Source organism: Sciurus vulgaris (genome assembly GCF_902686455.1).
Source record: "Sciurus vulgaris genome assembly, chromosome: X".
Lineage (NCBI taxonomy): Eukaryota > Metazoa > Chordata > Mammalia > Rodentia > Sciuridae > Sciurus > Sciurus vulgaris.
In genome coordinates this window covers 84,615,571-84,639,416 of record NC_136471.1, presented here as the reverse complement: position 1 = coordinate 84,639,416, position 23,846 = coordinate 84,615,571, and the positions used below count along the sequence as shown (strand labels likewise).

The window sequence follows — 23,846 nt, the reverse complement described above, 5'->3', positions numbered from 1 at the left end:
TAGACATCCTCTACTGAGCCTTAGCCAGAATATCAGAGCCTGAAGGGGCAAATCACTCAACTCAAGAAGCTCAGTTGCATAAACCTCTTCTCAGGTTATTGTGCAGAAAATGAGGCTTCGAAAGCACTGAAGAGATTTGACCAAGGGTGAACAAGAATTGGAAATAAATGGCAGGACCAGATGGCCACAACCTCATAACTTCCAAGCCAGTAAACCCTTGATCACAGGTTGTCCTCTATTCCCTCAGGCCTCCCTGATGCTTCCTACTCACACCCCACCCCACTCTCATTCTAAATGCAGAGGTGGCTACAAGTGCTACAGTGCTAGCCCAGCACTAGGGGCCTTTGCAAGAGACTACTGGTGAATTCGAGAATCTCTTGTTTTAAAATGGTACTCCATGAAAATAAGAGTGCATCTCTCCCTAGCATATTTCTTTGTGTTTTGCTGCCTCCTCTAACATTTCTCAGACATACCTGTATCAAGTTCTTAGTACCAAATAATGGCCTGGCCTATATTGGGCTAGAAGAGAAAGAGTTCCTGTACTGAGAAACTTGAACTCTAGTGGGGAAATGAAGCATGCTCAAAGAATAAATTAACACATAAAGACTTCTGGGAGCAAGATAGGGAGGGTGGATCTGATTAAACCACAATACATGCATGTTTGGAAATGTCACATTGAAACACATTAATTGGTAAAATTAATATGACTAAATAATTATTTTAGAAAAGACTTTCTCAGAGGAGAGTGGTAGCATGAATGTTAAAAACAATAATTCCAAGAGTGGACAAGTTAATGTTCAGTGCTTTTTCCCTAACCACAGGTGGAAAATCAGTTGATCTGGCCGAATCACTTTCCAGATCACCTCTCTGGCCTCCTGACCTACCAAGCCACATCATCATGTTCCAATAATCCTGGACCTTGCTGTGGTGCCCCAACCATGCTGTTCCTCAAGTCCTTCAGACTTTGCCCTTCCTTTGACTCCTTATTCTTACTAGTGAAGTTCTGCCATTGAAGACAGAATATTAACATCATCTCCTCAAACAAGCTTCTCCATCTCCACCTATAACTGATTCACTGATCCCTTCACAGTGGGCCTTGCAGGAATCTTAAACAATATCTTAGCACCTGTCACTTTATTGTAATTTTGTTGGTAGTCTACACCATAAAATAGGAGGTAGGAACCATGTTCCTATCATGGTCTTCATCTCTAATGATTGATCTCCTGCTGCAGGGGGTCTGTCAATTCTGTTGTTGACTAATATAACCTATGCTCCCTTCCCTTGACACACATCACTGCTTCCCACTTAACTGGATGCAAGTCAATGACTTTTCTAATCAGTCTCTGATCTCTAATTAGAAGGAAAAAGTCCAAGAGCACTAGACTAAGTTTGCTTCCTGGCAACTGCATAACTCCACCCCCACATCCACCATCTAAAGTCCTTCAATCCGGCCTCTTAACTCCCAGGTTTAAGGAGGACTCTAGTCAACAATGACCCTTGGCTATAACTCTCTCTGGACATGCACTAGAAATGAACTCATGTAGTCTGATCCATAGTTTTTGATCAGTCTTTGAGGTCCAGAAGAGCACCATCCAGCATTTTATGGGGACCTGATTCCTGAGATCAAGACTCACTAACCCTGACATAAATCCATACAACTCACACATTTAAAGCACGATATACTTTAGAGAAGACTTCAAAACCTACTGTTTCAATGCTTACAAGAAGTCCATAAGGCAAATATTACCCTTTTTTTACAGATGAAGAAACTGCAGTATTTGCCCAAGATTGCTCCCAGTAAGTAGTGGAGTTTGCCTGGAACCCAGATCTTTGAGCAGCTTTTTCCTCTTTCCAAGTACATCTGAAACTTTTGTGTGCATCAGAATCACCTGAAGGGTCTGTCAAACTACATAGATTGTTGCCTACCCTCAACCTTTCTGAATCAGAAGATCAGGAGTGGGGTCCAAAAATTTGCATTCCTAACAAAACCCAGGTGATGCTGATGCTGCAAGAAAAATCACTGATCCATACCAACCTAGTAACTGCTCTATGGCCATGGGCAAATCATTTCCCCTTTTGTCTCCATGCACTTAAAACAAGGGGGCTAGACTAGAACTGTAATTTCCCAACCTTATTTTAGCAGCAAACTCATCTTTCAAAAGTAATAATATGTAGAGTCCAAATACATATACAATAAATACAGTCAGGGCTGCTCTGGGGAAGCAGTGGTGGGGAAACTGAGAGCTCACAGCAGCCATCTCCCGAGACACCAAAATACCTAACAGAATACATTTTCATGTCCCTTTCCCAGATGTTCTTTAAGGACTCTTCCACCCCTGACATTCCAGTATGCTAGAAAACGTAGCCCTTGCCATAGTGAGGGAAGAGAAACTGCTTAACCAGTGCACAAGAGTGCATTGCCTAGTTTGGGGGTCCACACAAGAAAGGAAAGCTTAACTCTGTTGGGTTGGTGGGTTCATGGACCCCTTTTGACCATCTGACAAAAACTGTGGACTAGCTCACTAGAAAAATGACAATGTACACATATCCACCAAGATTATTTAATTTATCCCTTCAGGTGTTTTGGACTCTCTAGGGGTCCTAATTCAGGTTAGAACCTTTATTGGAGGGCTGGGGCCTAGTGATAAGGGTGCTTTCTTGGCACACATGAGACCTTGGGTTGAATCCCAAACACCTGGGGAGCTATGAACCTTGATTTCACTCTGGTACCAGCATTTCCACCAAATCCTTCCTTGGAGTTTTCATAGCCTAAGTCCTCTACTTCATCATTTCTTGCCATAGGAGCTTTCAAAAATCCCTTAAAGTGTCAGGTTATCACTTGGTAACTTTTCTTCCCCACCAGGCTGAAGGTTCAGAGGGTTGAGAACATGGTTTATTCATTCCCTATCTCTTGGCAGCTCAGGGTTAACACAGGGTAGGCACTGAGGTGAGGCAAGAGGGTGAGGTGAGGAGACTTGGTGCCCACAAAGAAGGGGGAACTGGGTCAATCCCCAAGATATTACTCTAGCTCCAGTGCCCACCACAGGGCTATCTTTTCAAGGTAAAATAATAATCTTTCAACTAGTTTGGTGCCTAGTGAGGTCAGACGAGGAGATAAGCAGCAAAACTTGGATCTCCTTTCTACTGTTAGTAATATTTTGAGCAAACCCAGCCCCAACAAACACATCTCATTTGCTGGGTAGACTCAGTGACCAGCAATGCCTCTCTTCTGGGCCTGATGCTTCAAAGTCAGCTGAACCCGTTCTAAAGCTGAAGGGTGCAGAAATGGTCAATGGAATCAGGCAGAAGGTATGGGTGGAGTCTGACTGTAGAAGCAATCAGAGCCAGTGGGCTCAAGAGAACCCAGCTCCTGCTCAAAGGCTAGTTATCAGTCCACCTTCTCTGGAGTTCGCACAGTAAAGGGAGAACTATTCTGGTCTGTTCCAGCACATATCTCACAAACACCAAAACTACAGTTGCCTGTTTATTGTTTTTCAAAACAAAGCAAACTAAAAGGGGGAGAAACATTCAAAATTCCATTGTGGTGGAAAGCTGATTTGATGCAGCTGATTCAGTCTGTCTCCCAATTGTATCATGGAACATCAGGTGTACTCTGGGGTGGGCTGTTGTCCTGGCAGGGATGGATGAATAGTTGCATGAAGGCTGGCATCAGAAGAGCTGCAGGCCAGTTTTGAGCCCATGCAGCTGCCCCTGGCTCCAGAGAAGGCCCTCAAAGTTGCTGCTGCTATTGCTGCAGTTGCCACTGCCAACACCACAGCTTAGGCCCAGGGTGCTGTGGAAAGAGTCAGGGGTCAGTCAGGGAAGGAGGCAACTTTAGGCTCCAGAGGGGCTAAGAGTGCCTGATGTGTGCATGTCTGTGGAAAGGGCCCACCCTCCTGCCTGGCTTTTTATACAACAGATTGGAGCAAATCTGAAAAGCGATTTCAGCTGGGCTCCAGGAGTGATTCTGCCCTCCCCATAGTTGAGGGAGGGAGGGAAGGAAAAGTGAACTTTTCAAAGGAAACACTATACAAAACCCAGTTCATAAACCAGACTAAAGCCCATGGAGAGCTATTTGGGTTAAGGGAAGGGGATCCCACACCATTCCACCCCCAGGAAAATAATGAAAAGTGGCTGCCTTAACAGGGCCTCCCTTCCAAGATCCTGGAGCTTGGGGGCCCAGAAGACTCTGGGCTGGATCCCTCCCACATATAATAGCTAGTTAAAGGGTTGAAGGCCAGGCTTAGGCTGTAGGGATAGGCCCAGCTCCCATCCCACAATTGCAAGACTGCTTGAGGGAGACAACTGCCCTCCCTCTCCCTGGCCCAGCTCAAAACACCCTTGCTTCCCCTGCTTCCTGCAGGTCAAAGGTCCTTCCAGCTGGATGAGGTGACAGCTGAGATCAAAGCCATCATCCTTCCCCTCAGGCAGATCCATGGTTATACTACTGCAGCTGAAAAAACCCTTAGAGATGATCTAGTCCCATCCCTCCCATCACCCACAATTTTATAGACAAAGAAACTGAGGTCCAGAGATGAGAAAGGACTTGCCCAAGGCCACATAGCCAAGGCAGTGGTGGGCATGCCCTGCTCCAGCCCAGGAACTGTAGGAGCTGGGCAAAATCTGCTTCCTTCTTGATTTAATAGCTCCACCTGCCTACACCTTGATACCCCTGATGCTCACGAAGCCAGCTTTACCCAGGGTCAGGCTAGCTGGGACAAAAGGGAGAAGGGGTCTCTCAGATAGGTGAATCCCACTCTGCTCTGGCTTCCCCAGCTATCTCCTCTCTTTTCCAAGAGGTCTACGGCCCCCTTGCCTCAGACAGAGTCCATGGCATTGTCTTGAGCCTAGCCTGCTTCTGGGACCCCTGGGTTCCAGAGTCCTCTCCCAGAATGCCCAGATGAAGACGGGCTCATCTCCCATGAGGTCAGCAAACAGCACAGGGATGAACTATCAGTTTCAGGGGCCCAAAGGGGTCTCTCTCTGGTACTCACAGGATTCTCCTGGTCACAATGGCCCAGCATTCCGGAATGTACAGGCCCTCTGGACGGGCTCCTTTGTGTTACCAGCATAGCCCTTCAGCAAGGGCTGCTTGGTTCCTGGCTCCCTGATGACCCCAGGGCTCTCACGCCTGTGATCCAAAGGCGAGTTTCGAGGGAGAGCATGGAACCCTGCACAGGCCTTGCTACCAAGATGCCTGGACAGTACGGGGAGGCCTACTAATTATTCTGTGCACCTTTGGACAAATCCATTCCCCTTTCTGGGCCTCAGTTTTCTCCTCAGGGACAGAATGAAGAGCATCTGTTCTTGACCTTTCAGGAATGGTGGACCCTTCAGAGAATTCACTGAAAGCTATGAACCCCTCTCCTCCCAAAACACACATGCAAATGTGAGCACGTACACAAACACACAAACTGGACTCAATCTGCGAGGGGTGCCAAGACAGCATTCTGTGCATACTTCAATGGCACACCATACTAGGGGCAGGGAGTCCTAGCAAGGGCCCAGCCACCTACCCACCCACCCCACTTTGTCTCCTTTCCCTCCTGCAGGTGGCAGACAAAGGGGGTGAGAAATCTTGCTGCCATGGGCACTCACCCAGTCTTGCCTGTTGGGGGTTCCAGCCGCTGGTCTAGCACAGGCTGGTCCAAAAGATACATGGTGTCATAACCGTCCAGCATAAGCTCTGCTGGGTCCTCAGTCTGACCTGGCATTCGGCCTAAGGGGAAAGTGTCCCATCGTACGTCCTCTGTGATGCAAAGAGAGGCAGAAAGAATAGGCTTATGAGCTGGTTCTCTAACTGGTATATAGGCCTATCCACCCTGTCCATCCAACCAGCCCACTCAGCCACATCAACATGAGCTGTCTGCATACCCTCACCCTCACTCCCCTCCATCTATCCTCATAAGTACCTCTCTACCTTAGCACTCCACTACATTTTGTTTGTGGGTGGTGGAGGAGTACTGAGGAATGAACATAAGGGTGGTGTTATATCCCAGCCGTTTTTATTTTTTGAGACAGGGCCTCACTAAGTTGCCCAGGCTATCCTTGAATTTGCCAAGGATGGCCTCAAAAGTGTGATCATACTGCCTTACCCTCTGGAGTTGCTAGGATTACAGGTGGGCACCATAGCACATGACCACCACACATTCTTTATGGCCCTTCTTCCCACTCTACTTCGGGATGGGTTCTCTAAGGTACCATGTTTTCCCGGCCCCATTCAAGGTCTTCTTGCCCCCAAAGCCACACACAAAGAACATTATCCAGGGAAGGGCATTTCACATGTCCCATCTCCTACTGCCTCCCAAGTATACAGAAGCACACATACCAAGCCCTCCATTCAATGAATGTCCCCCATTTCACTCCCTGCCTTCCATACCTCACATGATCTCAGGCATACAGACCAGACAGCTTCATGTCCCTACCACTCCACAAATGCCTAGACACAGAAGGAATAATGGCAAGGGAAAGAAGGAAAGATTTAATACCCTAGCTTTTCCTAGTTCAAACCAACAGCCTACCCCCAACACACACACACACACACACACACAGATACTCCACTTTAGGATGGACCATGCCGGGCCCCTTCCTATCCCTGTCTTATTGCTTCAACACCAGCCATAGTGTCATATTAAATCCTTCCTCCCCATCCTTACACAAATACATCCATTTTTTTTAAGAGAATCCTTTGCTAGTGAGCTCTTCCACACATATTCTGACTTCCTGAATCTCCCTGATATTCAAAGAATTCTCCTTTCTTAAGGCCCCTTGCATTCTGTAAAGCATCAAACCTGAACTAGTTTTTCACGTAAACCATATAGAAGTCCCTCCAGAAGTGCTGTCTGCATATTTTATACATGTATCAAATTATTACACTGCCTCCCATAAGCATGTGTCAATTCAAAACAAGATGATGGGCTGAGGGTGTACCTTAGTGGTAGAGCACATTCCTAGTATGTACCAGGCCCTGGGTTCAACCCGCAGTATGCAAGAGAAAAAAAAAGGCTCTTCCTCTCTGGCTCTGTTACAGGCCTATCCTAATGCCCTGTATCATGCTATAATACAGAGATATCTTCAGGAACAGGGACCACTCCACCCATAGGCTCTGTCTGGCAGTGACCTGACCATCCCCCCATCACTAATATCCCCAGCACTATCTACATCACTGCCCCTGCCTGACACCCTTGTCCAATTCCCTTCAAGGACAGCATGGACACACAGGCCACATGTGGGTGGCAGTCTCAACTCCTTGTCCCCACACCACTCTATAGGCTCCCATCTCTCACTGCTGCCACTTCTTTCCCTCATACAGTTAACTCTTGGCTCTCATGGATCTCAGTGACCCTGCATCCTCTTCAAAACAACAACAAAAAGACATGACTGTGAGTGTAGGCACACACAGCTACCCTACAGCCCACTTCACAGTGACTTCTTTCCCTACTTTTTCTCTTACACATACACACACACAAATTTTGCTTGTACAAACACCCCCCTCCCTTTTGCTATTTACAAAGATACCTTTATGTCTTTGCCAAATATAGCCTTTCTTGCCCTAAGATATATCTCTGTGCAACAATTTACCTTGTAGGCACAAACACCACCCCATAACACACACATTCTTTATGACACAGACAAAAAAATGTGCTCACCCATCCCTAGCACTCACACCCAGGGCCTTTATACCTTAGCCCTTCCATACCCATCCACGCAAGGGCAAAATCTACATCACTCCCTATAAGCTCATTCACTGCCTTGTCTCTGGTTTCATCTCACTCCCTATCATGGTTCAGCTGTTGTCCCTCCCTCAGGCCTTAGCACACAGGCTGTGCTCTTTTCTCTAGTGTGTACATGCACACATGCCCATATACACACCAGAATGTTCTGTTACTCCTAGGTTGTCTTCCTTGAGGTTCACTTCACAATCTAAATGAGGACACTCAAAAAACAACATTCAGAGAGGCTGATTCACGTACCCTACTCTCACATCACCAATCTTCCCTGCACCCATTCCTCTGGGCTCTAGTCTCATGACCTTGCGTGAACATCTAAAATCCATACCGCTCTTTATTCTCTTCTGATCATACTTCCAATGTCTCTAAACTAAATGCCCTGGGATCCTTCTGGTGGCCTCACTGGATTATGTTGTGTCTCACCACCAGCCAGCCTCCATGAATAAAAAGAAAGCACTCCTTCTTACTGCACGTGAAGCAGAATCATATGTATACACCCTCCACTTCTCACTTTCTCCTGCCTGTGTGCTATTGCCTGGTGCCCACACCCACGCAGCTCCCTCTGAATGTTCTCTATAAATGAAAAAGCCAGCACCCCAACAGTGGTCCTTGGTGCTTACATGCTCCATTCTCAGGGGGAAGAAAGCCATTCGTCATCCATGTACCTGGCTTCCTCCCAAGCTTGACTCACACTGGCTACCTCCTGCCACTTTCCATCTCTTCCCTAGGGTGAAGGGAAATCTCAAAAGTCATTTCAAAGGGAAGAAAACGGTGAGGGGAGGACGTGGTATTAGGCTCCTTACCTGAACTAACTTGCCATGCAGAACCCTGCAAAGCTCCTCTTTTATGAGCCAGGAGCCTGGCATGCTCCACAGCAGGGGATTCGTGCACAGTAGAGAAAGGCCCCAACTCCATTCTGTCTTCATCTTCTTCCTCATCTTCTTCATCATCATCGTCATCATCATCTTCATCAACATCTTCATCATCATCTTCAATCCCCTCTTCCTCTTCAAGGTCATCTTCCTCTTCCTCGTCTTCTTCCTCCATCTGGTCTTGCAACACTTTTTTCTCCTCCTTCTCTTCTTGATTGCTATCATTATGGCTGCCCTGTTCCCCCTGCTGCTGGGCCTTTCCTTCAGACCCGCAGTTAGAACCAGCTGGTTTGAGACCCCAGTACAAGCTGTCCAGTGTATATGGAGATTTCACAATGGGGGGAGCCTCTGATCCCTCTTTCACCTGGCTGTTTTCTCCATTCTGAGTATAAATGGAACAGATGCGCAGCAGCTTCTCCTGCTCCCCATCTGGAAGGACCTGTCCCATGGCTTTGAAGACACTGAACAAAAGGGAGGGATGGGTAGGAAAGATTCAAAATCTCAAGTCACTTCCTACTCCAGCACTCAACTTGGTCCCTGAGCTTCTACACCTTCCTCTAAAAGGCAGTGAGTACAGCAGAAAGAACACAGAAATAAAAGGACCATGAAACCTGAATAAGCTCTGTGCTTCATCTCTGTACCTCACTCCATTCTCAGAGTGAAATGAGAATAATAATGATACCTAATTTCTAGGTTTCTTGGGATAAGTAAATAAGAGAGCTCACATAGAATGCCTGGCACAGTGCCTGGCACATAGTGGGCATGCAATAAATGATAGCTATTAGTCTGCACTGAAACGCTACATAAATACACAAACTAGCCAACAGGCCTGTCAGGCTGGAAATGAGAATGGCAGATCCCTCTCTCCTCAGGCCTGGCTGAGCAATCTGTCCTGAACTTCAAGGATATGCCTGAAGTGTGCTGGGTTCCTTCTGAGTAGAACACAATATGTGATCCCTTTACAGAACAGCTACAGCCCAGCCTGGAATGGAGGAAAAGAAATTAAAAAAAAAGCAGCAGTTGACAAGACAAAGCAGGATGTGAAAGGGAGGCCTGATGAGCATCACAGACCTTCTGGGGGCACTATAGGAGTGGGGGCAGGCAGAGAGCACAAGGAGGGAGGAGCGACTGAGGGAGGGCTTCATGCTGGAACTGAGGCCCAGGAGGACCAGACAAGAGCGAGCACACTGCATTGCTGCGTGTGGTGAGAGTAGCCTGGCTAGAGGGCAAGGCCTGTGCTGAGGATCTATACCAGGAAGAGAGGGCTGGGGAGGGAAGTGTGTGTGTTGGGGCCTGGCTTGCCTGCCAACTGAGCCCAGGTGAAGGCTGCCTGTCTGAAGATCACCATGGTGACCACGTGGAGGATGGCTGGGGCAGGGTAGTCTGGAGGCAGGGAGACCAGGGAGGAGGCTGTTCAACAGTTCAGGCCAGAATCTGTGACAGGGTTGACCTAGGGCACTGGCAGGGGAGATGAGAGGGAGAGAAGCCGGGAAGGACAGACAGACAGAGAGCAGGGTTTGGTGACCGATGGCAAGGGTCAGGCAGAGGGGAATTAAAGATGATAACATTGTGCACACAACAGACGGTGCTGACAACAAAACCACCAACAGATACAGAGCCGCTGGGGAGCAAGAGGACGAGCCTTCCTCATGGAGCCTCGCATAGAAGCTAGCACCTACCAGGCACCCAGGCCCTACTGGACAGGTGGGCAGGGTGGAGGGATGGGGAGTGTCCTTCTAGGTGTATGGAGTATGAACTGTGCACGGTTCATGGGCGGACCATGTGTCCAGGGGGCTGTTTTTTCTCCCAGCACCCAAGGACTGGTCACATATGCATGGCCACTGCACTGTGGGGGGCAGGGCTGGGGGCTAATGACTTGACTGAGACAGTATCTCTGCAGGGCCAATTCTGTACTCCAAGAGGACCCTGGTTCAAACTGAATTGATATTGGTTGGCTAGGGGAAGCTCTTGAAAAGCTTCCAGCTTCATTAGAGGAAAAGCTAGAGTAACTCTCTGCCCTCTCACTGAGGTCCATTAGTGTGATTAATAATAAATATTCCCAGGCACTCAATACTGGCAAGAAGCCTTATCACCACTGTTTGTTATTACCCACCCACTATCTCCAGCTGTCCAGTCTGACTACTCAGGTGCAGGGGTGATACAATCTCAAAAGACATCTCCTCCCTTGTGTATGCCTGGTACAGCTCAGGACTGAGAAGGTCACAGGTTTGGACTGATGGAAAGGTGAACCTCGGACTGACAGGACCTGGGCCTAGATCCCTGTCCCACTGTCTACAAACCATGTGACTTTTAGACAAGTCACTTCACTCCTCAGAGCCTCAATATTTTATCTGTCAAAGAAGGGTACCATATCTCCACCTCCCAAGATTGCTGTGTCAAATTAAATGAAATAAACTCTACAAAAAAACACAGCATCATGTCTGTCACTTAAAAGTCAGTGGTATCTTTTATTTTTTTTTCTCTGGGGAAAACAAAAGCCAAGTTCTGTATTCATCTAACAACAGATGCTTTTGGTAATGGTACATTCTATTAAAGCATTATGGAGAACACAGGACTAAGGACAGGCTACCTGGATTCTGTCCCAGCTCTGACTTGCAGCATAATACCTGGGCACATCCCCTCTATCCCCACTCTGTTTAATGGGGTAATTAGGAATAAATTCACTGATTATCTGGGAAAAGCAGGATCTGTGCACAAGAAATCGTACCCAAGTAAGCCGCTGTTACTGCTGGCATGTGTCGCATCCCTCTGGTATGCTTGGGTTGGGAGAAGATCTCTGTGGTCCAGACTTCTCCAAGACCAGCAGCTTCCACTCTGCAGGCACTTAGGATTGGAAAGTACCTTGAAGGCAACCTATCCAAACCTCTCCATGCTGCTCTTCTCACTCCCTCCCCCACCCCAGATACACATGCCGTGTTCCTTCTGCACTTTGAAACTTCCTTTATTCTTTTCTCTGTTTGAATTGTTCAAATAGTTCCTTCATGATGCTCTTCCTGATGCCTCCAGACCCATCTGATTATCCTCCCAGTTTCCCACCCATCCATGTCACTTCTAGTCTATAGCGCACACATCTGACAATATGGCTGTTTGGTTCAGTCCCATCTCCTGGAGGCCTTGCCTTGGCTGAATATGTCTATAAGGCCACATTTTTTAATCATATTAACACACTATTGTGCCCAAATGCCATAAGGTTTCAAGAAAGATTTGAACTCAATCAGGGAATCAGGGACTAAAAGGGTTTTGGCATCCAGTCTCCCACTTCATTCATTCCTCAGGCATAGGTCAGCTCCCACCAACAACAGCACTGCTGGCAAGGAAACAGCAGAGCACAGTTTTCAGTTTAATGAGGGCCTGTTTGGTGCCTGGATTTGTGTGGCGTGCTCGGGCACAGACAGCTAATATAGAGCACTTGCTCTTGAAAAACTTAGTCTAGAGGGAAGGAGACACTGGGGGAAGTAGACACAGCAACACAAAATCTCAGATTTGGGAAATATTTAGGAGTCAACAGGACAGGGTAGATGGTGCTGCCACCAAGTGAGATAGGGAATAGAGGAGAAAGATCACTTTTCAGTTGGGGTATAAGATGACCAATTCTTTTGGTCACACTAAAGTGCCTGTGGGCCATTCAAGGGGAGATGTTTATCATGCAGTTGAGTACAGGAGGCTTAACCATGGAGGGCGAGGAAGGCCTGGGCTAAATAATGAGATTTAGGCCTTAGTAATTTATAGGTAACAGTAATAAGCACAGGCATTTCTAGGAAAGAGTAGTAAACATTTTCAATGCAGCAGACACAGAGACTAACAAGGGCCCATTGGATTTGGTAATTAGGTCAAAGCAGCTCTAGAGGTGAGCACCAAATTCTAGTTGGTTAAGGAGTAAGAGGGCAGTGAGGAAATCGAGACTGTTGGCTGAGGACTACTCTTTTGAGATCAGAGGGGAAGGAGTGATAAGCTGGTGAAACCCAACAGAGGGATGCAGGGTCAAAGCAGATTTTTCTTGTGTTGTTATTATTGTTGTTTTGTTTTAAGAGGAGAAAAACAGACACATTCATAAGTTGAGGAGCAAGAGCCAGCAGAGCAAGTGAGAGGCTGGGGTGAAGCCCCAGTGATGCTGGCAGAGGTGGCTCCACAGCACAGGTGGAGGAGCAGGCTTTGAGGAGAGGCAAGGCCACCTCATCCTGAGACTGGCGAGGTTGACTGCAGCCGCAGATCAGTTCACGAGGGTTGGACCTCAGGTCGAGGGGGCCCTGTTGGATGCCTCCATGTGCTCGAGGAAGCTAGGTTGAAATGGGAGAGAGGGAGGGGCTCCAGGTAAGTGGTAAGGGTTCAGAATAGTCAGGGAATGGGAGAAAAAGTTGTCAGAAAACAAGTAAAAGTTCAGACAAGCAGAACTGAGGCCTGGCCCGAGATTAAAAATCATACCTCTACAGTAGCAGCAATCCGCAGGGCTATGTGGCTTTCTCCAGCAGAGCTCAGCTACCTGGGCTGAGGAGCAGGGGAAGCAGAGTGGGGAGGATCAATCCCAGCATGGGGGTTTGCAAGTCAGATATAGCCAAAGGATGAGCAGAGTTGAGGGTGCTGATGATGAGTGGCTGAAGCAATCAACCACAGACAGGACTGAGCAGAAGCAAGGTCAAGGGAGGGAGGAAATGGAAGGATGGAGGTCTGGATGCAGGGCAAAGAGCAGGTGTCATGGGATGTGAGGGTGTAAACTAGAAGAACAAGAGGTGGTGGTCACCGAGCAGGATGCTGGAATGTCAGCTTTCAGAGATGAAACAGCTCTGAGTGATGGAAATGGGTTGCTGAATATAGTGGAGAATGAAGTCACTGGAGTTGAGGAGCTGCAGTGTCAAATGGGTCACCCAAATGAAACAGATATTGCTCCAGAAAGCAAGAAGAAAAACACGTGCTGAAGGCATCCATGAGAATGAGGGAAGTGGTTTGGGATCAGGAAATGATAGAGAGAAGGAAAGAGAGACAACCACAGGCATTTACAGGACCAGTGCAATATTCAGTTTGATCATTAGAACCCAGGGTGGATTGGGTAAAGGGGACTAAGGGGATGTATGGATACCATGACAGGCAGGGCCAGAATCAGAAAGATCTTTGAATGTTGAGCCAAGAAGCCTTCCTTTCACCAGGAAGGCAATAGGGAGCCACTGAAAGTTGTTGAGTAACTATCAGAGGTACCTTGGGAAAACTAATAGAGGAGACACCATTGGGCTTGGAGTCAGAAGACCTGGGTTTGATAATAAACAGCAGCTACCATTTATTGTGCACTTACTCTGTGCAGGCCACTGTGCTAAGCATTCTCATACTGGACTCAGTTCAGCCAGGTCATAAACTGTACAATCTAAAAACAAGATTACTCTATGCACTACCCAGACTCAGTTCCCCCATATGTCTGTGGGAGGGGGACTGGGCTAGATGTCCTCAAAAGTGTCTTCCAATTAGGCCACTCTAGGGCCATGTGGCCCCAAAGCTTATAGGACCTCACCCTCTTACCAGATGGAATTCAAGAAACTTACAGCTGAAGGAGTTGGGGACTGGCCCAGCAAGGTGAGCCCAAGCAGGACTCAACCACCTGGGGCCAATCAAGGGAGGCAGAGCAGTTGAACAGCCTCCAGCTCCTTCTTGCTTCCCACTGGCTTGCAGAAAACCGGCGAGCATTCTTTCCTAGGAGAGAAGAGAGAGACTGAGAAGAAGGAACTGTGAGCCCCACCCCCAACATTTCACTTTGAAAAGTTTGGCTCTGCCCCTTTCCATTCCCCCCATATTTCCTACCCTATACCTCCCAACTGCTCATAGCATTAAGAGCACTTTTCCCCAGCCCAGTTTAGTTGGCTCTGAGGAGAAAAAGGAAGAGGAAAATTTGTCCACTGGTACCCTCAGGGCCCTCTTAGATGAACCTAAACCTTTAACAAGGGAGGTATCAACCCAGTGATTTTCAGCAGAGAGCTGAGGACAGTGGCACTTCCTGGGCTACCTTAGGCCCTGGATCTAGGGCTAGTCTCCCTCACCAGTTTTGGTGTTGGCCACGATCAGTTCAATGGTCCATCTAAGGATGTAGGTGGGCCGGATCCCACTGTCCCCCAAGGTTGGCAGCTCAGAGAACATCCTCTCCAGCAGGGCCTGCGTGAAGGTCTGGGAGTGCAGGCCCCTGAGCAGGGGCTGCCAGAACTGAGAGAACGGCTTTGGCACCAAGACGTCATTCAAGTCCATGTTTTCTGGTTTGTGAGGGACAACCGTTGATGGAGGGGAGGGCAATGGCAGAAAGAGTGAGAGATCAAGAGAGAGAGCAGAAGAGCCAGAGAGAGCAAGAGCGAGAGTGAGAGCGAGAGAGAGACAGAGAGAGAGAGAGAAAGCAGACGCGCGCAAGCCCCACCACCAACAACAGAGTTGCCACCGCAGAACAGGAAGAAAGAGGAGAACAGAACAGCAGGAAAAGAGAAACCAGTTAGTATCTGGCAACAAACAACTGATTCAAAACAAAGTATAAAAAGAAAAAGAGCTCTGGTTCTAGCTTCAACTTTGTCAATAACTCACTGTGTGACTTTGGGTCAGTACTTTCCCCTCTTTGGACCTCAGTCTGACCATCTGTAACATGAGGATGTTGGACTAGATGACCTCACAAGGCCACTCCAGTGTTGCTGCTCTAGCTGTCTAGTTAGTGGCTAAATCACAATTAACATGGCACAATAATGGTGTTAAGACTCCCCCAACCCTACCCACCCCACTCACCCTACCAAGTTTGGAGTCTCCTAAGGACAATCCCACATCTGCATATCAGCAGAGTTCCCTGTTCTGCTCAGTCAGGAGGGCTGAAAGGCTTCCGCCCCACCCTGGGCCCCCAGTCCACTCTGGTATCCCTGCCCAGGAAACACAGAACCCTAGTGTCGCGCTGAGCCCCTAGGACCTTACCTTCATATTCTATCTGTAAAGCTGCCAACTGCTCAAATGTGGGAATGAGAAAGCCATCGTCCAAAAAAGCATCCAGTACAGCATTCCTAGAATAAGAGGACACTAGTTTAGGTAGGTACAGTGGTGCCTGTCTGTAGTCCCAGCTACTCAGGAGTCTGAGATGAGAGGATCACATAAACCTAGGAATGTGGGACCAGTGTAGGTAAAATAGGAAGACCCTGTATCACAGAATAATGATGATGATGATGATAAACTGGGCATAGTGACACCTATAATCCCAGCTACTCTTGGGAGGCTGAGGCAGGAGGATCACAATTTTAAGGCCAGCTTGGGTAATGCAGTGAGACCATGTCTCAAGATAAAATTTAAAAAGGGCTGGGGGTATAACTAAGCAGTAGGCCCTTGCCTAGCATGTGCTAGGCTCTGGTTCAATCCTGAGCACTGGTGGGGTTAGAAAAAAAGGACCAGAGTTTAGCCAACTGAGGCTGATACAAGATCTGCAACTAAAGTCTCTGGTTCTTCAAGTGGCCAAGGCAGCATTGCGAGAGATTGGGCAGGTGACAAGGGGATCTTAGGCTTCAGCCTCCTGGGGCCAGGGCTGGCACCAGTGGATTTTGAGCATGCATTTATCAAGCACGTGTTCATCTATGACCCATAATGAGAGCAGTAGTGGCTGAATAAACCTCAAAACAGATGAAGGCAAGTCTCAGGTCTACAGAGAAAAAGTTAAATGTCTGGGATTATGGTAAAGGGCTTTTAAACTTCACTTCCTGTAGTCTTTGTTTCCCTTGGTCATTCTTGATCATTCTCTATTTCATTACACCTCCCCTTCTAACTGGTTGCCTTCTTTTATATCCTAGAAGTAGAAATTTGGGGATTCAACTGCTGGCTCAAATATGAAATATGATCCATAGGCCACCTTCTTCTTTTTGTACTGGGATTGAATTCAGAGTCTCACACATGCTGGCCAAGTGCTTTATCCCTGAGCTGCATACACTCCCAGACCTTTTTATTTTGTTTTTGAGACAGGCTCTTGTTAAGTTTCCCAGGTTGCCCTTAAAACTTGTGATCTTCCTGCTTCAACCTCCTGAGTAGCTGGGCATAGGCCCTCTTATTAGGAACTCTAAAAACCCAGAAAAAGTTTGATAGGATAAAGTAGGCTATACTAAACCCCATCTAGCTCAAACTGAAACTAGCAACAGCAAGCTAATTGCTCTAGACCTAGTAGCTTTCCAAGAGCCTCTCCTAGCTAGCTAGGCCTAAGGGGTAGAAAATAGGTCCCAGGGTATCCCAAAACCTGAAGAAGTGATAGCACACTCAGGTCCCTCCCTCTAGCAGAGCAAACCTGAGGAAAAAGAACTCTCTTTCTACCTATCTCTTATTCTCTTAGGTCAGTATCCAAGAACACTTACAGCAGCCAACCTGCTAACTGCTTAGCACTACCAGACAAACCCTACTACGTAGGGGCACAAGGATACTTTCCCCAGATGCTAGACAACTACTAGCCACCCCTTTGCTGAAGAGTAAAGCCAAGAAGCCTAGGCTTGGCAGACACTGATAAATACCTTTGGAAGTAGTCTTATCCTAGGGTGAAGAAAAGACTCCAGGGTCAACCTCAGGTTACACCACAGGTTCCCCTCTAGGCCTACTCCGGTTACCCACATTTTGCTCCATTCCAGATTCTTTCTAATTCTCCCTAGTCTATCATTTCCTCTTCAGTTCCCCCTTTCGGCTGAATTTAGTAGAATGCTCCCAAGAACAAGGGATGAGAAAAAAATGAATAGGTTCTCTTTGTTTTGGTTGAGTTGAGCATTGTTTCTTGGGGAAAAAAAATAAGGCTCACAGCCATAGTGAAAGAGGAAGAATTTGTCACTCAGGATCAGGCTCTGAAAAGCCTTTCCTCTGTCCCCCAAACTACAACCACCAAGGTTGATACCTTGTAATAGCAGTTTTAAAAAATGGGCTAGCATGAATCTTTGATCTAAAATTGGGACAAGGGCTGGAGTGAAGTGCTAACGATCACAGGCTTCTTCTACTTGCCAAGAACACCACATCCTACCTGACAGAAAAGAACAAAGCTGGTGAGGGGATGAATGACAGTGAATATTCCTTCCTCTGACATTCTAGTGACTCACTCTAGGCAACCCCAAGCTGGAAGCTGGCAGGGCCAGAGGCAAAGGAGCATGCAAAGCATGGGGTCACCATGTGAAGGACATGGATCATTCCTGGGATTTTTCCTACAGCAGGTTGGCAAGCTAGGACATGGAAACTGATTACAATGAAGCTGCTACCCTCTATCCTAGAGAGTAGCCAGCCCCTGTTTACCTAGCTACATACCTGTTCTCCCATGAAATCCCCTTGAGCTCTGCCAGGATGCCTTCTACACATGGGGACAGTTTATTCCATGCCTTAACAGCCTGAGGTAAATGCCTAAATTTCTCCAGCACCTGTCAGTCAAAAGATTTCCATCAGAAAGTTGGTTCATTCAAGGAACACTGTCAGGCAACCTACCCCAACCCCTCTAGGATCCCCTCCCATAAGACTTCAGGACTGCCCTATGGGGACAAGGCAGAGCATGCAGGGATGGGCCCACAACTCCCCTACTGGCCCTACAAATAAAAATCACATGACCCTTAAATGCCAGGCTTTCTCCTCCTCCAAATTCTCTGTGGCTCCCAATAATCAGATACCCCAATAGTTAGATATCCAATGGAAGCATTTGGTTGGAGATTGGCAGAAACCTTTGGGCAAAAGGGTGAAGAATGAGGGTGGGCAAGGTATTACAGAAGAAAGGGAATCAGGAGACCCATATTATTATCCTGGTTCTAACCTTAACGGTATATATTCAATCATTGGCTTGCATCTGTCTTTTATTAATTCACAGCTTCAATTTCTTCTTTGAAAAGAGAGGGTTGAACTAAATGGTTTCTGAGCTACTTCCCTTCCAGCTAAAACAGCACTCCTCAGGCTTACCCATCTAGGGAAGCTCTCTGGCCCCACCTGCTGGTAAGTGGCAAAATTACAGGACTATGCAACTACCCATTCCCAGTTGTTCCCTAATACCCATAGGACAGATTATCCACAAACTTCATTGTCTGCTCCCATCGATGTGGAGGATCATCCACTTGGACTCTGCTGTTCATGTCTCCTTCCTAGTCCCCCCCCCTCTCTCTGAGAAGTTCCCTCATGCTTTGCCACTTTTCTTTCAAATTCCTTCTCAAGACTTCTCAGGTAGCTGGCAAGAGGGAAGAAATGACTGGGGCAGATGAGAACATGCATGCCAAGTCAAGGGGACTTTTCTTACCTTAAACTGCTCCTCTTCATAGGATACCAGCAGTTCTCGGGCTCTTTCTGAAAAGAGAATGGGGAAAGATACAGGATACCACAGCCCCTGAGGAAGTACTGAGCCAGGGAAATAACCAGTGCTAACCTAAGCCTGAGCTTTCCAGGCTCATGGGCCCCTCTTTGCCCCCATGGACACCTACCATACAACTCTTTATGTCTCAGGGCCTTTGCCAAATGAGCATCCACCTCTTCACTGACTTTACTATCTCCATCAGCCCTGACATCCAACTCTGCACCTTTCCCATCATCCTGAGGCTCTGGTTTCTGTCCTTTGATGTCGTCAGCAATGTTCTTCTCTTCTTCTTGGTCCTCTTCCTCTGTCTCCACCCTGTCCTCCTCCAACTCCCAGGTTTCTCTTAAGCTGTTCTCTAGTTGATGGCACCAGAAGGTCTTCTGGAGCCAATCCAGAACAAAGTAGCAGCCTGGACGAGGGGAAGAAGGAAGGCAGTACCATAAGAGCAGCTTCAGGATCATTTTGGAGGCATTAGGAAAAGTCCTAGGAAAGAGTCTTGGCTCCAAGGCTCAAATCTCACATATCCAGATACAGTCTTTTTCATTATGGGTTATTTCCCTGTTCTTTGCTTTCTCCTATTCACCAGAAGTTCCTTTCCTAGTCCTAACACTGGATTTGGAAATGAAATGCCCAAAACAGCAAGGGGTGGTAAGTGGGAAAATTGAGATACCACCCCACTAGCTAGTGACATGGCTTTTGCTAAGTCTCTTCCCTTTTCTAGAACTCATTACAAAAGAAAAGCCTAAAATATGTGTCCTTAATTGGGATGAGATGGATGTCCAAAGAACTCCTGAGTTCATGACACCACAATAGCTAATGTCTCTTAATCTCTCCTTCCCTCCCCTGTTATGGTGAGGCTATTGAGGTGCCACCTCAGGAACGAAATTTAAGGGGAGGCCAAAAAACTGTAATCAAGACATCAGAACAGTAGTACCTTACCAAGCCACATTGGAGCATGAAGCAAAAGAACTCAGTGATACTAATCCTGTTTTTATTGTTCATATTTTGCTCATCATAGATTTTTCCACATTAAAATGTTATCTATCTTGATCACTGAGCTTTTGATATCCCTTAAATTTTGTGGTCAAGGTGGGTACCTCACTTGTTTCACCCTAATCCCAGTCCTGATGCCAGGTAAGAACACTATATCCCAAATGCCACCAAGCCAGGCCCCCAGAGCCCATAATAGGTAACCCTCTGGGTATTCACCTCTGCGGCAGTCATTTATATGGGGCATTTTCTTGTGGGTCAACTCATGGCGAAGTTCAACAATCCAATCCGGAATGTTCACCTGATAGGGGGGTGAGCATAGAAATTTAAAATATTAAAGTTGGAAGAGACCCAGGGATGAATTAGCCCGAACATTCTTCCCATTGTATAGATAGAGACACTGAGGTCTTAAGAGAAGATTCCAGGCTTACTAACAGAGCCAAGATTAAAAACCAGGTCACTCAATTAGTGTTTTTTGCTACTCTTTTTGTGGTCTTAAAAATAAGAAAAAAAGGACACCCACCTACCCCAACCACTAACCAATCTCCAACAAAGATTTCTGTGAAAGAGCATTAACCGTTACCTTCTCCAGTCTCCCTTTTCCCTTTCCCAAGTCCCCTTTATCCCTCCCTTTATCCCACACCTCCTCCAGGGAGTGTCTCTTGACGACTGAACACATCTGTCCTTTGGGTCTCTGCACACTTCAAATACTCACTCAGGAATGTCTGGCATTTTCATGCTGCTTGGCTGAGCTGTCTCCTCCCTCAGACTGTCAGGTCCCTGAGAGTAGTTGTGACTGCCACCTCTTTCCTGCCCCCACCCAGTGGTACATTGGTACATTTGGGCTCCTCAGCTTCACTGGGCCACCTCCAGCAAGCTGGACTGGTCAAGCCCACTGACACACACATCATGAGGAGCAATGGATCAATTCTGCTTCTTTCAAGCTGGAAGCTGAGGCACTGGGGTTCTTGCCAGGCTCGGTTACTAGTGATGGGATGAGCTAGTCTGATTGTATACACACCTTACCCCATGCCCCATTTAGGGAGCCCTCTGGGAGAAAAAGAATTGAGCAAGTCCATTTTATCATACTTACCTCCTGAGCCAGGGACTTGAGGGGGAGCTTGGCAAACTTTTGCTTCCTCTCGGAGATAAGATTCACAAACCTGAGTTTGGGGGAGAAATAAGTGGCACAGCCCAAGGAACAGTTTCATCCAAAACATCTTGCTGAGTTACTGACAGTCTGCATCTCCACAACCTTTCCACTAGCTGCCCTTTTCTTAAGGTCATTGCCAGCTAGAACATGGATAGTTTCATACACTCCAACATTTACTAAAAGTCTGCCCTATACTGAGTCCATACAAATAAGAAACTGCTCTGGCCTTGACAAGTTAAGTGAGGATAAATAATCATGACATAATATGCTAAAACATAACATATTATAGATGTCAGAACAAAGGACCATTGGACAATATGTAGAGCACAGCTAATGACAGAGAAGGTAAAAGGAGAAAGGGAGGACCTCAAGGTAATGGGGAACAGTATGAGAAAAAGCTTTGACACATGAGAAAACTCAGTGGCAACCTTTTTCCTGATGTGTATGAGACAGCTAGAACCACTTAGTCATTTTGTTAAGTCAGGAACTCTCAGCCCAAGTCTTCACTTCTACAACTCAGCAACCTTTCAGTGTTCATGGGGGAGAGAAAAGGGAAAAAGGTGGTGCTAGGTACAGATGGGAGGTAAAGCTGGAAAATCCACATTAAATCACACCCAAGGGCAACAAAACCATTCAGTAAAATTTCTCTGGGCAAGGAGTTAAAAATCAGATTGTCAAAGGTAGAACAGACCTACAGCAATCACCTGGTCTAAATCTGCACCCTCCAACACACCCAGTCAAGCATATATTACAAAACAGAAAGAAAAATGAAAGAGTCTTTCAAGAAAAAGGAACAAAAACAATATGTTGATGGGGGGTTCCAAAAGTTGTCAAGTCAAGCAATCACAGGCTGATCCACACTCAGGGCTTTTTGCTTCAGGTTGTAACTGAAGCAAGCCTTGCTTATTACATGCTTGCCCCCCTTCAAATCCCAAACCGACCCCCATACCAATTCCTACCCCATGCACGTCTTACCTGACCAATGCCATGCCATAGAGTAGTCTAAGTTCATCGGTGCCCAAGCCACCAGTTACATCCAGGAGCTTACAGCGTATCAGGTCAGCAGTAGAAGCCACTGCCAGGGGCAGTTCGTTGCCTAACCTAAAGGGCCACAGTCCAGCACCATCATAAAGATCCTTTACACTGGTCCACCCTCTACTTCAGAACCTTGGTTGTTGCAGGATATTCCCATTATATACTGGCCCGAGAGTGCATGAAGACACAAAACAAGAAGATGGGAATAATAGGGTAATGACTGTGGGATACAACACAGGGCATTAGGAGCTGGCTAGGGTGTACACAAGACATCTAACTGTGAAATTGCCAATCAATAGTTGTGCAACCCTCAAACCATTGAGTTAGAGAATCCCTGAATCTTTTGTTAGTCTGTCCCCTCCAATCTTATAAACTGGACAGAGGTACCTCACTTGAAAATGTTTTTTCACGTAAGATCCTCTTACACTTGCCCTAATTAGCATCAGAAATCCACACTAGGATGTTGGCCTGCTCATTAAGTCCTCATTCAGGACCACAGGCTCCCTCCCCAAGAAAGGGTTACTTTTTGGAGGTAAAAGTCAAACCTCACAGTTATGACAAGAGGATTGTTGAGACACACCCTCTTACTTTTCATCCACAAACGGAATTAGTGCAAGAGTTTGACTGCGACTTCCCTCCAGGCACTTGGGAAAGTGGCATCATTAAGCGATTTAGGGGAGGACTTGAGAATAGGGCCTTTTAGGAACTTGACCAAGAAGAGGTGAAATGCCACCAGCACGCAGGCAAGAGGCCTGAGCCCGCCGCCTTACCTGCTCCTCCACACTGTGATGCGGTTCAGCGCATACCGCTGCAACTTATGGTCATCACAGAACAGATAGACTGTCACCTGGTCCCACTCGGCCCTGCTAAGCCAGGCGACCACGATGCTCTGAGCCCAGAGTGGCGACGACCTTTTCTCTTTGACACACTTTCCGTACCATGCACTCCACACACGATCCATACCCTGGGGACCCAGAGCTGACCCTGCCCCAAATTCCCACCAGAACTGGGAGAGATGCCTGGCCCTGTGCCACCGCGGTCAGCACGGCTTCAGCTCAACGTGCTACCCTCACTCCAAAACGCCGCCGAGCCATCAACCAATGTGAGAGAATGACCCCAACGCAAGCCCGCCTCCCAGCGTTAGCGTAGCCAATCGAAACGTGGGATTTGAAGGCTGACTTTACCACGTGTGATTACTTCCTTGCCGACCGGAAGTGTTCTTTTCACAAAGCAGTCCTACCTGGCTGCAAGTGTTTAGCCTCTAGGTTCCGCCAATTTCCTGGTTGCTCTCGAGATTCTGTCCCTGACCGGAAAGGGTGTGTCTGGACTACAGAAACAAAAATTGTGTTGCGCCGCTTGGCGAGCAGTGGAAGGATTGTGGTCTGCCAGTGTACTTCCTGGAAATAGGCTTTCAGGTGTGTTATTATTTCCGTAACGCAGGACTTAATCCATTAAAACACATTGGACGCTGAGAAGGAATACAGCGAAAATACCTGATGTAGAGATAGTTATGGATGAGTTTTTAAAAAATCTGCTTTCTTGCCAGGCCCCCCTGTAATCCCAGAGACTCAGGAAGATGAGGCACAAGGAGCACAAGTTCAAGGCCAGCATGTGAGACCTTGTCTCAAACAAAAAAGGACTGGGGATGTAGCTTAGTTGGATCTCCCCTAGGTTCAGTCCCCTGTTCTGGGGTGTAGCGGAGGAGATCTGTCTTCTTAGCAAATACCCAGCCTATTGGTACGAGCCTATTGCACCGTGATATGACA

The 23,846-nt window shown here is 47.2% G+C and overlaps 1 protein-coding gene across 5 annotated transcripts; it reads right to left on the bottom strand.

Annotated features, from left to right (window-relative positions):
• Window positions 1-7: 7 nt before the first annotated feature.
• On the bottom strand, window positions 8-23,245 carry LAS1L (LAS1 like ribosome biogenesis factor). Of its 5 annotated transcripts, XM_079124101.1 has the most exons (15): window positions 22,851-23,245; window positions 22,021-22,146; window positions 20,986-21,055; window positions 20,112-20,193; window positions 19,030-19,311; window positions 18,849-18,895; window positions 17,882-17,991; window positions 15,545-15,630; window positions 15,170-15,220; window positions 14,644-14,850; window positions 14,152-14,299; window positions 8,534-9,063; window positions 5,599-5,749; window positions 4,995-5,131; window positions 8-3,793 (listed from the first exon to the last, which is right to left on the bottom strand). In XM_079124101.1, the coding sequence occupies exons 1-14, from the start codon at window positions 23,039-23,041 to the stop codon at window positions 5,008-5,010; spliced, it is 2,205 nt and encodes a 734-aa protein (XP_078980227.1). In that variant the 5' UTR covers window positions 23,042-23,245; the 3' UTR covers window positions 8-3,793; window positions 4,995-5,007. The 5 variants fall into 5 exon arrangements, with proteins under 5 accessions (XP_078980227.1, XP_078980229.1, XP_078980226.1 ...); XM_079124103.1 differs by lacking the exon at window positions 4,995-5,131 and having other exon boundaries at window positions 19,126-19,311; window positions 22,851-23,243; XM_079124100.1 differs by lacking the exon at window positions 4,995-5,131 and having other exon boundaries at window positions 22,851-23,239.
• Between the last annotated feature and the right edge of the window lie 601 nt (window positions 23,246-23,846).

What these genes read in the sequence shown, in the direction of transcription:
- LAS1L (XM_079124101.1), bottom strand. Translation starts at nt 23,041, where the DNA reads ATGGATCGTGTGTGGAGTGCATGGTACGGAAAGTGTGTCAAAGAGAAA. An exon ending in TTTACAGATAGAATATGAAG is followed by an intron (nt 15,221 to 15,544) that starts GTAAGGTCCTAG and finishes CTCATGTTACAG; the next exon opens with ATGGTCAGACTGAGGTCCAA. An exon ending in CGTGGCCAACACCAAAACTG is followed by an intron (nt 14,300 to 14,643) that starts GTGAGGGAGACT and finishes CTTCTCTCCTAG; the next exon opens with GAAAGAATGCTCGCCGGTTT.